Raw genomic sequence first — 13,222 nt, forward strand, 5'->3', positions numbered from 1 at the left:
GGGACAAACTTTTTTTTACTATACCCCACAGTAAGAACTATATATTATGTTGCAACTCAGATATCTCTTATCTATCTCTGTCTGTCTATTTAATCTATCTGTCGTCTATCTAGAGACATAGATTATCAGAGAATTTTATGAAACAATGTTTATGTTCATGTATGAAAAGCATCTGATGTTTTTCTATCCTATTTTATTCTTTCAGTACAAATGGTGATTGTGAGGATGTAGTGAAATAGGAACACTTATGCATTGCTGGTGGGGAGGTAAAATGGTGCAACTGCTTTGGAAAACGGTTTGATAGTTCCTCAAAATACTAAACATAGAATTATCTTATGATCCCGGCAATTTCACTCCAGGGTATCGACCCAAGAGAAAGGAAAATACACATCCACACAAAAACTAGAACATGATTGTTCACAACAGCATTATCCATAATAGCCCAAAAGTGGAAACAACCTAAATGTCCATCAGCTGATAAATGAATAAAATGTATATCCATATAAGGGGTTACTATATAAGCAAAAAAAGTAATGAAATATTGATACATGTACTAACATGGATGAACCTTGAAAACATTATATTAAGTGAAATAATTCAGTTACAAAAACCAAATACTATATGATTTCCTTTATATGAAATGTCTGAAACAGGTCAGTGGATTAGAGACAAAAGGTAGATTACTGGTTGCCTAGAGCTAGGAAAAGCCCGGAAGTTTCTTTTTGGAGTGATGAAAATGTTCTAAAATTAGACAGTGGTGATGGTTGCAAAACTCTACGAATATACTAAAAACCACTGAATTGTATCCTTTAAATGGGTAAATTGTATGATATGTAAATTATATCTCAGTAATCATATCATATTGTTTAATTAATAATTATATCTCATCATTCAAAGAATGATGGTTGTGATCCAATAAACTGATTTCGCAACACAAAATGGGTTACAGCACAGTTGAAAATTATTGTCCTAGGGCATGCCATCCCCCATTCCCTCTCCAGCTTTGCCCTCAATGCCTGTCCTCTTTATGAGAATCACTGCTTCACCTGGGGAGTGAGGGAGACTGCAGTCTTTGGGTGGCAAGAGACAGACAGATGGAGAAGGGGTCAAAGTGTGGATGGAGTAATGGAAGCCATGTGCAGCATCATATCCATGTTCTCTCTTCGGTCAAGGGATCTTGATTTCATTTGTTGCAGCAGTGTGCTCAGATAAAAGACTGCATTTCTCAGCTGCCCGAACAGGTGGGGGTGGCCCACATGACACATCAGGAGTCTTTGGGTGGGATTTTGGGGAGCACCCTGGAAGGGGTTGACCCAAGAGGAATGGGTGCCCCTTGCCCCTTTGCCTTTTTCTTCTTCCTGCCTCAAATTCATGCCTGACATTTCAATCTCCAGAGGCCACTGGGTGCCCTTGGGGAAAGAAGTCAGCACTAAGGCTGGTGGAGCAAAGATAGAAGACCTGGGTCCTGAGGCTTTCTTGAAGCCTCCTGGGCTGCCTACCTCTGTATTTCTTTTATGTGATGGAGGAAATCTCTAATGTGCTTAAGTCATTGCACTGAGTCTCTGCTATGAGTGGCCAAAGGAATTTCTAAATGATGCATGAGGTAAGTGAATAAAAGCTCCCCTCCACTGTACACGAGCTGAGGATAGACGCTTCAGGAAAGAGCGGCTGCTCTCCCACCCATGCCTTTCCACCTGCCTTGTCGTCTGCAGAGAACTTCTCCCCGAGCCCATCTCCAAAGGGAAACGCGGAGCCAAATACCTTGTGATTTTAAATATCCGCAGCAGCCGGACACATCTCAGCACAGAGATGCCCAAGGGGGACATGATCTTGGTCTCCACCAGGATGGTCTCCAGGATGCCCCCACATACGATGAAGCAGTCGAAGCGGTTGAAGAGGGACACAAAGTAGGCCTGCAGGCCCAGGCTGTACATCTTCAGGAGCATCTCCGCAGTGAAAAGTGCCAGTAACGCCTTATTGGCCGTGTCTGGCATGTTCAAGAGAAGGGGCAGGATCCAGGCAGGGGTGCCAGAAGAGGGCGAAGGCCAAGGCAGAGAAAGAAAACACAGTAATTACCACCACTGGGTGGGATGGAGGGGGCAGACACTTCCCCCACCCTTGACACCTTTCCCATCCACCCCCAGCCAGAGCAAAACACTTGGAGCCAAACCAAGGGAAAGGGGAATCTAATTAGAATACAATAACCGTTATGGAGTGCTGACCATCAAAGGCTTGTGTGCATTATCTTTACTCCTCACAACAGAGCTGGAGCTACTGTTATGGATTGAATCCTGCTCCCCACAAATACATGTTCAGATCCCAAACTGGGTCTGTGTGGATGAACCCATTGGTAAATGGGATCTGCAAAGAAACTATTTGTTAAGATGAGGCCAAACTGAGTCAGAGTGAGCCTCAATCCAGTTTAATTGGAGACCTTTTAGGAGGAAGTCTGGGCACAGAAAGAGACAGAAGACCGTGGGATGGAGGCAAAGATGGAGCTATGGGTGCCCGCCAGCCACTGCCAGAATGCTACAGACTTCGGTGGAAGCATGATCCTGGTGACTCCTTGATGTTGGACTTCCAAGTCCCCAAAACAGTGAGACAGTAAATTCCTGTTGTTTACGCCAACCTGTCTATGGTACTTGTTATGGCAGCCCTGGCATACTAAGATAGGTACGTACTATTATCATCATGCCCATTTTTCAGAGAAGAGAAATGAAGCTCAGAGAAGTAAACCTGCCTAATGTGGGCAGCCGAACGTAGAAGCTGGGGTGTTGGAGCTGGACCTGTGTTCCACCAGACAGACTGGCTCCCAGGGGCTGGAAGGCAGCCCCCCGAGTCCAGGAGTTCAGGGCCATGTCTGCTCGACTCCCCAGGAGGGATGCTGAGGCACTGATTTGTGGGGTCCTCTTTTGTGGTCTGGGGAAGGGTGATGGGTGTAACAGTCCATCAGGCTGCTATTTCTTTTCCTCTAACCTGCCTTTTGGCTCATCTCATCCTTAGATGTTCTGGGCAAGCCCACCTCAAGGCTGCAGGAAGTCCTGAGGGATTGAAAATCCATTCTTGGAAGTTGGCAGCCAAGGGCCTGACAAGAGTCAAATGAGCTGTGGTTCATGTCCTTGTCACCTAGACTCAAGAGTGACCATAGGGCAAGGCAGATGGTGTGGGTCTAGCCGGGTGAGCCCAGTCTGCTTCCATCGAGGGTATCCATTTGACCGTGGGGCTTGAGAGTGGCCAGGCCCCGGGTGTCTCCACAAGGCTCCTGCCAAGAGCCACGGCAGTTGGCTACTTCTCCACTGACCTGCTGCCTGAGGCAATTCCCTCCGTGGGATTCAGGCCTTAAGTTAGCAAGAGCAAACCCGAGGGAGCCGGCTCTCACCTTGGACTTCTGTGAGCCAGTGGGGCTGGTTGTAGTGCTCTGAGGCAATGGTGAGCGTGTTGAGGAACACCAGGAATATCACGAGCCAGTAGAAGACGTTGGACTTGACGGCTGCGCGACACTTTCTTCTGCAGAACCGATTCCACCGGCGCCAGTAGCGGCTGGAAGCGGGGCAAGGAGAGAAGGAGGTCGTGAGAAAGGTCAGATTTTCTCCAGATGACTTGGATCTTAGGAAAGCAGTGCAACCCAGTGGCGAGGAGACAGGCTCTCCATCCACCTGTGTGGCCTTGGGTATGTTCCTCAACTTCTCTATGGTTCATTTCTCTCATCTGGGAAATGGGAATAGAGCCAACCTCACAGGGTCGTGGTGGGGCCTAATAAAATACCATATAATGCATGTGGCATAAAGTTGAAGGTGTTCAATAAATGGGAAATATTTTTCTTTTCTAATACTGGCATTATTAGAAGTAGTATGGTTAGCATTAAGTGTATTAGTGGTAGGACTAGTAATGGTTATGGACTCTCATATACCAGGTACCAGATTAGACATTTCTCATGCTGTCTCCCTAGTTCTTCAAATAACGCTGCGAAGCAGGTATTATCCTGATTTTGTAGAGTAGAAAACTAAGGGCTAGAGAGGTTGCATAACTTGACCAATATCACACAGTGGCAGAGCCAGGCGTGGTTTCCTACCAAGGCCCTTCTCTACCTCTTACCCCACACTGCCTCACCTGTAAAGTGTAAGGGGTTAGATCTTTAGTTCTTTGCTCTTAGGGGGTTACCTTTCGAGAATCTGATGAATGTTTAAGAAAATGGGCACACTCTCACATACACAGACCTTTACAGACAAGCTCATGTAGTATGCAGTCCCTTTGAAGCCCATCTCATGCATGTTGCACTTAATGATCCCATGGTCTCTGGGTTAGAGACCTTTGTCAAAGGTGCTCGAATCAGGTCATACATAGAATTAGTGGGGTAAGCTTAAACCAATGCCCAGGCCCCACGCCCAAACCAGTGCTCTGGGTATTTGTCATTGGCATTGGTAACTGGTCATTTTTAAAGTTCCCCAGGTATCATGTGTAGTCAGGGTTAAGAATCATTAAGCTAATGAGCCCCAAGAAAACTTGAACATTTGATGATCTTTGGTGGAAAGGATTAAGGCTTGCTTCTTATTTCATCCTCTTGACGTGGAGAAAATACATGGTTCCAGACCATATATTTAATAAATGCCTATACCGTGTGAAGGAAAGAAGGAAGGTGAGGCTGGGGACTTGTGCAGCTATGACTTTGAGAGGGGGAATGGAATGGCTGGATTTGGTTTTAGAAAACCATCCCATCAACAAAGTCAACCACTCTGCCAACTTCTAGATCAGGGAGAGTTGGGAGGAATGTTCTTCCAGTCATCTGAGTTGGAGATGCTGAAGGCATCAACAGAGGGGCCCTGAGTTGAGAGCAATTCCAGGGGCAGACTCAGGAGGACTTTAAGCCAGACTGGAAGTGGGGGTGAGGGAGAAAGGCATGGAGGGAAAGGTCACTATCTCTGGCTGGGGTGACTTGGGAGAACGGCACCTTTGACCGTGATGGGGACAGAGGAGGACACTTGGTGCTCTGGAATGGGAGGCCAGCAAACTGGAGGAAGGTGGTGGGTTCAGATTTGGAAATGTCACGTTTAAGGGGCCTGTAGCTCCTGCATATAGCTCTATCCACCAGCAGCTGAAGATGTAGCTTCTGTTTGGGAAGTAAAGAAGGAAGCAGGAGAAACAAAGCAGAATCTTGGAGCAATAATCTAAGAATATCTGTATTTTTCAATAAAATTATCTCTTTTCCATTAATCTCCCCAGTCTCCAAATAAGCACAAAGGATGTCCTTCAAAGTAGAGCTTTTCAAACCCATTAGTGGGCCAAAAAAATCTATCCAGGTCATGACTGGTGCTAAAGAAACAGTTAGAACAAAATGAAACAGAATAGAAAATATCAAAGTACATATCATGTAGTAGGAAAAAGTGTTTTATTTTTTTAAATAAAACTTTTGTTTCAGTTGTGTGTGTATATACTACATTAGAATGTAAAATGTGTTTTTCATTGTGGACTGGGTAAAAAAAAAGCTAGTGAAAACTGGCCTTCCACTTTAGGGCAATGAAACAGAACCAAGTTGTACATTCTAAATCAGAGGCCAAGTGTGAGTCCATACCTCAATCTTCCAACCAGAGACAATCACAAAAGCCTTCGGAGTCATTTCCTCTCTAGGGTTATTCTGCAGAGGAGCAGATACCATTTGCGTGAAACGGGGTTCAGCCAGCGGGCTGTTCACCTCAGGTCATGCAGCATCTTAGGGAATGCGGCCTGAAGTGGGTGTGGGGCTACCTGCTGTGTAGCACGTTCTGCCCATCCAGCCTTAGCCCCTACTTCTGGAGTAGAGACTCTCCAAACCTCACCAGACTCCAGGTTGCGAGGGGACAATTAATATTCTGAGTTTTCTGAGATGCAGACCTCTGTGTGTTATAGATTCCATGGGATAGCTTGACCTCACCCACGTTTCTACTACGTCATTTTTTCTACCTATTTCTTGGAGAAAATCCTGTTACCTTGTACGGTAGTTAATCGTGCCATTATAAAAATGGGCTTTCCTCAATTGTAACAATTGTACCACACCATTGCAAGATGTTAATAATAGGCTAGTATATGGGAATGCTGTATTTTATGCATGAGTGTTCTACAAACACACAATTCCTCTAATAAAAAAAGAGAAAGGAAAAAATCCTTTGCTAAAATCTATGATCAGATGAGAAAAATGAATGTGTCTAGGAAAGGTATTTTTTTCTCTTGGAACTGCAGGGAGAACTTAGTTGTGGCTTGCAGAGCAGGGAAGGAAGGAGAGGATTAATTTGGATTCTGTTCTTACCTGACCCCTACATCATGACTGGTGCTTAGATGCTACCTACAGTGAGTGCCAAAACTTGGCAGGTGACACTGAACCTGCTACTTGGGGGGCAATTCACTACAGAGGGAAGAAATACCACTGGGTCAGAAAACATTTAGGACGCTTGCATCTTCTAGACATACCGCCCTGAATAAGGGTGAGGATGGGGAAGGATGCAGAGATGGGCCAAGTGACGAGGCAATGGGTCCCAGGCAGATTTTAGGGACAGGCAACCTCCGGAGTTTGCCTGATCTAGAGACTGAGGAATTTTATCTTGCTGGGGCAGGAAGCTGCTTCTTTCTGGTTATTGGGATTTTTATTCTGTGGGGAAATTTGGTGAGACAACTATTTTTTCTGAAAAATGCAATTGTCGGGACAAACTCATATCTGATTTTCAATAGCTTATAGTTGCAGAGAATATGTCTTAAATAGCTATAATCGCCAAGGTCTAGAAATCACTGATATTGTTATTGAGAGTTCAAAGGAGTCAATACTGCTTCCTTCTGCAGTTGGAAGGAACTGACTTGGGGTCAGTTTAATACCAAGAACTTGATTAAGCCCCTCTTCCCCCAAGTTTGGAGGTGGTGGGTGCTGGGTGTCCCAAGGGTCTGGGGCAGCTCTCTGAGAAGCCCTGAAGGGGAGGCTGTGACAGACAGGGTAGCATCCTGTAAATTGTGCCGTTCTTGGGCACATACGCTCAGGAGCGTCACATGGGTGGGGGTGGGGGTAATTACTATCCAGAGAAAGTATTTAAGGATAATTATACACCTCCCACTCTTCAAAATATAGCTTTGCTTGACAACTGGTTTCCTGGCAACGCTTCCTACAGCATAATAAATGTAATAGTTTATTAGAATGTGTAAATTTATTTGTGTGTTTACATATGCACGGAGCATATAGAAATTAAATGATAAAATAGGGAGGAGAAATTTGCCTGCTCTTCATGTTCGCCTCACACTAACTGGAAAAGTCATTTCCTCTAGAAATGGCACCATACGCAGACCTGGGAGAGAAGGATGGATGTGATTGTGTCTAAGTGACTTCTCTCTACTTCTGCAGCATTGCATTCCTGTGGGAAAGCCCTGCTCACTCACTCCGGGACCTGCCTTGCCTCTTCCCAATGCCGGGCCTCGTTCTTGCCTTTCAAACTACCCAGAATGTCCTCCCAACGGCCAGGACCTCGACTTCCTACGTTCTGCCCATTCTCCAAGGCTCAGCTCAAGCAAGCGCCTTCATGATAAACTTTCGTGGTCTGCCTGGCCTTGGAACTCCTGTCGTACTTGTTTTCTGCCCTACTCACTGCAGTGAATACACTCGAGCCATCTTTGTTAAACCCCTACCAGGGGCTAGAAACAGGATATTCAACTCTTAATACTTGGCTGCATAAAAATGTGTGTGGGTGATGGAGACCAGCATTCAGGCACGACAGTAGAGCATGCTAAGCACAGGGGTGGGTGTCTGTAAAGGTACCACAGACTTAGGGGGTGGGGGGTGTCTTAGTCAGTCTTGAGACTCCAGGGAAGGTTTCCCAGAGGCAGTGGCTGACATTTCCTTGCATTGTTAGCTACCTTTTATTTTTAAGGGGCAAAGGCCTGACTGTCTCACACTGCTATGGACCCCGAGTGTTTGGCGCACACAGTCCATCGCACACAGTAACAGCTCTTGGCTCACAGGTCGGTGGAGCAGCAACGACAAACTCTGCAAACTTACTAGCACCCTGTTGAAGACAAGGTGTAAGGGGGGATGAGGCTGGGGGGTGAGAAGGGGGCAGTGCTCCTGGAATGGTTTGCTTTGCACGTAACTGCGGCCAGGTCTCAGGAAGAGTGGATGGTGTCAAAATGGCGGACACTTCTGGCTCTGCCTAGTGACCGGAGCAAGTTTCCCTCTTTTCTTGAGCAGAACTGAGGGCCAACGGACCAAAAGATCATGCAATTGTATTCTTTGAAAGCTAAGCAACTTAAACAGGGACTACCAGAGATTGGGACAGATTTGGATTTGTGCCTTGCTGCTTGGGGCACTGCAGACGTAGAGGGAATATTGGAGCCACATTTCACTGAGGACTGGGCAGGACAGCCCTCCCAATTTTATAAGCCATGGGGGGTTTGCTTCAGAACTCTTTAAAGTTGAGGTTCTGAAACCCCGACCATGTGGGTTAATCTGATTAATCCCTTCAAGTACAAAATACACGCTGGATTGCAAAGAGCACAAAAAACGAACATAAAATATCTCCTTAATAATTTTTGATGTCAATTATATGTTGAAATGATATTTTAGATGCATTGGGTGAAATAAAATGTTATGAATTTCACCTGTTTCTTTAAACATGATTACCAGAATTTAAAAAGAACCATACTTCTGGTTGAGAGCTCTGCTCTAGAGCACCCCACTCTAACCCAAGATGCAACAGATTGACAGAAAGAGGGATGCATTGCCCTGGGCAGAGCCTCCTCAGAGGATGGCACAGTGAGGGGCAGCAGGGATCCTGGGGTGCGCTCTGACTCACACATGGGTCACGTCATCCCAGGCTCCTCTAAGCCTCAGTCCTCTCACCTGAAAATGGGGTTCGTGCTAGTCCCAACCTACTAGTGATATTCCTTTTGGGAAGATCAAGTCATGTCTCTGCATTTCTATTACATTTTGGGCCAAGGGAGGGGACTGCAGGAGAAACCCTTCTGAAAGGCAGGTGATCAAGGCCTTCTGGCTGGTATAGAGCAGGCTGAGCAAAGTCTCAGAGCTAAGCAGAGGTTCTAGGGGGTTGGAGGAACCTCTATTCTTTCCTCCTTCTTCAAATGCATAAGTTACCATAGATGATGGGATCAAAATGTTCCCAGAGTCTTCTGGGTCCTGTCCACCTAGGGAGGGTCCATACGGCTATGTAATTTTCTGTTCTAGCCTCCAGATCTTGTTTGTCTGTTCACTCATTCATTCATCACACACTTATTTGCATAAAAGGAGAATGATGTTTTTGAAATATTTTCAATTTTTTTTTTTTCTATCTGGTTGCATCATCGTCTCTTTTGGTGCGTTGCTTCACCGCACGGGGGCCTGTGCCTCTCCGTGCCGGGCAGGTCTGGGATGCCTTTTTTCTTTTTTTTACTAGGAGGTCCCGGGAATTGAACCCGGGTCCTCCATATGGTAAATGGGAGTTCAGTTGCTTGAACCACAGTCACTTCTCTCAAATGTATTTTTATATCCCTTTCCTCTTATTGTCTGGGCCTTCAGGATGGATATCAATGCTTCAGAACTGTTAGAAACAGAAAGCGATGTCTCAGTTTGGGTTTTCAAATTGGATATTTTGTTTGAGTCTGTGTCAAGCCCACTCTCTTACTGTGGCAAGACCATTCATTCAGCAAATATTTATTAAGTCCTTATTACATACCAGGCACTGTTCCAGATGTTGGAGAAACAGCAGTAAAAGCCAGACATTATTGAGAGAGAGAGAGGATGTTTTATATTTGTAGAGCTCTCTTTCATATAATAAGAGCTAGGCCTGGTGGACTAGAGCCTAGAATTTTATGTAAAAGAGGTCTTGGGTAGAGAGAAAGAGGAAGGAGAGGAAAGCTTCGCTTTTCAGTCCCAGTGAAATACGGGAGAAAAATTGTTGGAAGTAGAGGAGAAAGTCAGTTTATTTAATCCTTATTTCATCCTTAGCCTTTGGGGGCCAAACTTTAAGAGGTTAGAGGGCATTGCTTTAGAAACACCTATAGAATCACAGGGAGGCCCAGGGACATTGGGACTAGGGGGTCACTTCCATTAAGCCTAACAAGGGGTGCTGCAGGCCTTTGGGAGAATGCCAGCCTGGGACTTGGAGCTCTATCCAGGGTGGCGCAGAGATAGTGATGGAAAGCAAGCAGCTCAATGGGCTTTCCAGAAGGTTCTTGGTGCCCCGTGACATTGTCATGGCATGTGAGGGACCTGGGAGTGTCCATGAACTCAGAAGAGGTGTGGGGGTACTGTGGTCAGCGGGCTTTGATGCCAGAGAAGTGAGGTGGAGGTTTCAAGGTCAGTGGTAGATGGGTAGTAGCAGATGCTCAAACCAGATGGACGGGCTATACCTCAGCAGGTATGAGTTCAGGGAGCAGCTCAGACTGGCCACTGCAGAGCATGGAAGTACAGGGGTCCAGAGGGCTCGTAAGGATTCCAAGAACCCACCACCAAGCCCTGCCTACTTCCTGGGATCCTGAGGCCCCTCCCCCCATTCATCCCGGCTCCATCCTGGAGAGGGGCTGGGCAAGAGGCTATTGGAGAGACTCAACGTTTTACCCTGAGGGACTATTTAAAATACAGCCTCGAACTACATTTACTCAGCTGGATTAAAATTTGGTGTTATTTATGCTGTTGCTACATACTAGGAAAAGCAAGATTAGCTTGGTTATGAAAAAGAAACAATTGATGTTTTGTAGCAGGTACAAGTTTAGTGGGAGTAAATGTACAATTTGCTACATATATCCACCCATCCATCCATCTATTCACCCATCCATCCATCCATCCATCCATCCATCCATCCATCCATCCATCCATCTATTCACCCATCCATCCATCCATCCACCCACCCATCCATCCATCCATTCACCCAGTCATCCATCCGTCCATCCATCCATCCATCTATCCATCCATCCATTTATCCATCCATCCACCCACCCACCCACCCGTCCATCCATCCATTCCTTCCGTGCACAGGTATGGAAACCTACCACCAGGTAGGCACTTGGCTAGATTCTCCAGAAATAATGCGTCTGCCATGCCTACCTCTGAAACCTGCATAGCCCAGTGAGCAAATAATTAGAGTGCTACATGGGAAGTGGAAGGAGAGAGGAAGGAGCAAGGTGCTATGGGAATGGAGGGAGGTGGGCATCCCCACCAGGGAGTTTGCAGAAGGAGTCGCAGAGGCAGTAAGACTCGAGGGAGTTAGTTCTTCCACACTAGTCTGAGCCTTTGAGATCAGGACAAGGAGCTCGCTGATCAGGTGGAAGGAAGGTTCTCTCACAAGGGCCTCAATGTGCGAGAGAAGAGAGAACATTCTGGTAATTGCAAGAAGGTCCAGGTGGTTGGAGCACAGGGTGTGTGAGGGAGGGGGATGGAGGGGGGAAGGGCAGGGCAGAGGGGCTGAAGACCGTGGGTCCTGCAGAAGGTTCTCAAGCTGAGCAAGGCCACAGTCCCAGGTGCTTCCATAATGTTCCAAGCATCCCACAGGCACGAAGGAGGGGAGGGAGGGTGACAAGTGTTCACAGGACGTCTGCTTTAGCCGGCTTCTGTCTTATAAGGCAGGGGTCACCCTGGGATGATGTTGCAAAACGATCGACAACCACAGGTAATTCAACGAAGTATAAAACACCACCCAAAGAATCTGCCCGATCTCACTCCATGAGCCTCTTCTCGAGAGCCACTCGAAACGAAAGCAGCTGCCCCCTTAGAAGGTCATCCTTTCCTCTACTCCCCCAACAGGTAGGTGTTACCTGGGGCCACTCACAAGGATGGCTGCGGAGAGAGCTGTGAGCGGAGGAAAGAAGAGCCACAGACATCTCACTCACCTGAACTTGGACTTGGAGATCCGGTGGCTGAAAGAGAAGAAGGAAGTGTTACCAGGTGACACACCCCAGCTCCTCCCACTGGAACGACGCCCAACAATTCCAGGGAAGTCTGGGGTTCCCTGTGGGAACTAGAACAGCTTAGGGTGGAGAGGACCCATCCGTCGTGTGGGAACGTGGAGGCGGGACAGCCCCCCTGACCGTCCACCCATGTGGCATCTCCGAAGCGCAGACCACACTCCCGGGAGGGAGGGCACCGTGGCCTCGAGGACTGGGTTGGCCCGGCGAGTACGGGCGGGGTGTTGGGAAGCGCGCTGGCAAGAGCCACAGAGGACCGCGCCTGGGGATGGGGGACCTCCCCGCAGACACCCGGCAGAGCGTGGGGGCAGACCTGCAGCTGAATACATGACCACCAGCTGGGGACTCTGAGGGGCCACCCAGGGTGCCGCCGGGGACAAGCCCTGAAGACTCGGGGGCTCCAGGCAGAGGCACAGGGCAGGCACGGTGGTGGCCGCTCACAGAGGTTTTGTGACAGAGGCCCCCGCAGGGGAAGCCTGGGCCCCCCTCACATACATAGTCCATTGAGGAAAGAGTCCAGGGGAGGCTGGGAGGACACAGGGGAGAGAGGGTGAGAGCAAGAGCGGGAAAGAGAGAGGGGGAGAGGGGGAGGGGGGGTGGAGAGAAAGGGAGGGACAGAGAGAGGGAGAGAAAAAGGAGGAGGGGGGGAGAGAAAGGGAGGGAGGGAGAGAGAGAGAGGAAGAGAGATGGGAGGAGAGGGGAGAGAAAGGGAGGGACAGAGAGAGAGAGGGGGAGAGGGAAAGAGACAGGAGGAGGGGGGAGAGAAAGGGAGGGGCAGAGAGAGGAAGAGAAAAAGGGTGTGGGAGGAAGAGAGGGAGAGGGGAAGAGAGGGAGAGAAAAAGGGAGTGGGAGGGAGAGATAGAGAGGGGAGAGGGAGAGAGGGAGAGAAGAAGGGAGTGGGAGGGAGAGAGGGAGGGGGAGAGGGAGAGAGATGGGAGGAGGGGGGAGAGAAAGGAAGGTACAGAGAGAGAGAGGGAGGGAGGGAGAGAAAAAGGGAGTGGGAGATATATATATAGAGAGAGAGAGAGAAAGGGAGGGAGAGGGGAGGGAGAGAAAGAGAGATAGACACAGGGAGGAGAGGAAGGGAGGGAGGGAGACAGGGAGGTAAAGACAGAGACAGTGAGATGAGGGGAGGAGAGAGAGGGAGAGAGAGAGAGGGAAACAGGGAAAGCGCTTGAGACACAAAGAGCCGGGAAGGCAGCGGCAGAGGCTTTGATGCTAACAGAAAGGAGTGGACAGGAGAGAGGGCCCAGGGAGCAGCGCTGCTCCCGTGGAGCACCGGGACAGAAGGCACCTTAGAGAAGACGACAGGGATGGA

The 13,222-nt window shown here is 48.0% G+C and overlaps 1 protein-coding gene across 1 annotated transcript in view; it reads right to left on the minus strand.

Annotated features, from left to right (window-relative positions):
- The window catches only part of CACNA1C (calcium voltage-gated channel subunit alpha1 C), a 628,569-nt gene that overhangs the window by 116,155 nt on the left and 499,192 nt on the right, over nucleotides 1-13,222 (minus strand). The window contains exons 11-13 of the mRNA XM_058282508.2: nucleotides 11,830-11,856; nucleotides 3,380-3,540; nucleotides 1,762-1,987 (exon numbers count right to left, since the gene is read on the minus strand). Coding sequence (XP_058138491.1) covers nucleotides 1,762-1,987; nucleotides 3,380-3,540; nucleotides 11,830-11,856 — 414 coding nt within the window. The remainder of the gene's footprint in view (nucleotides 1-1,761; nucleotides 1,988-3,379; nucleotides 3,541-11,829; nucleotides 11,857-13,222) is intronic.

Source organism: Dasypus novemcinctus, chromosome 20, assembly GCF_030445035.2.
Source record: "Dasypus novemcinctus isolate mDasNov1 chromosome 20, mDasNov1.1.hap2, whole genome shotgun sequence".
Lineage (NCBI taxonomy): Eukaryota > Metazoa > Chordata > Mammalia > Cingulata > Dasypodidae > Dasypus > Dasypus novemcinctus.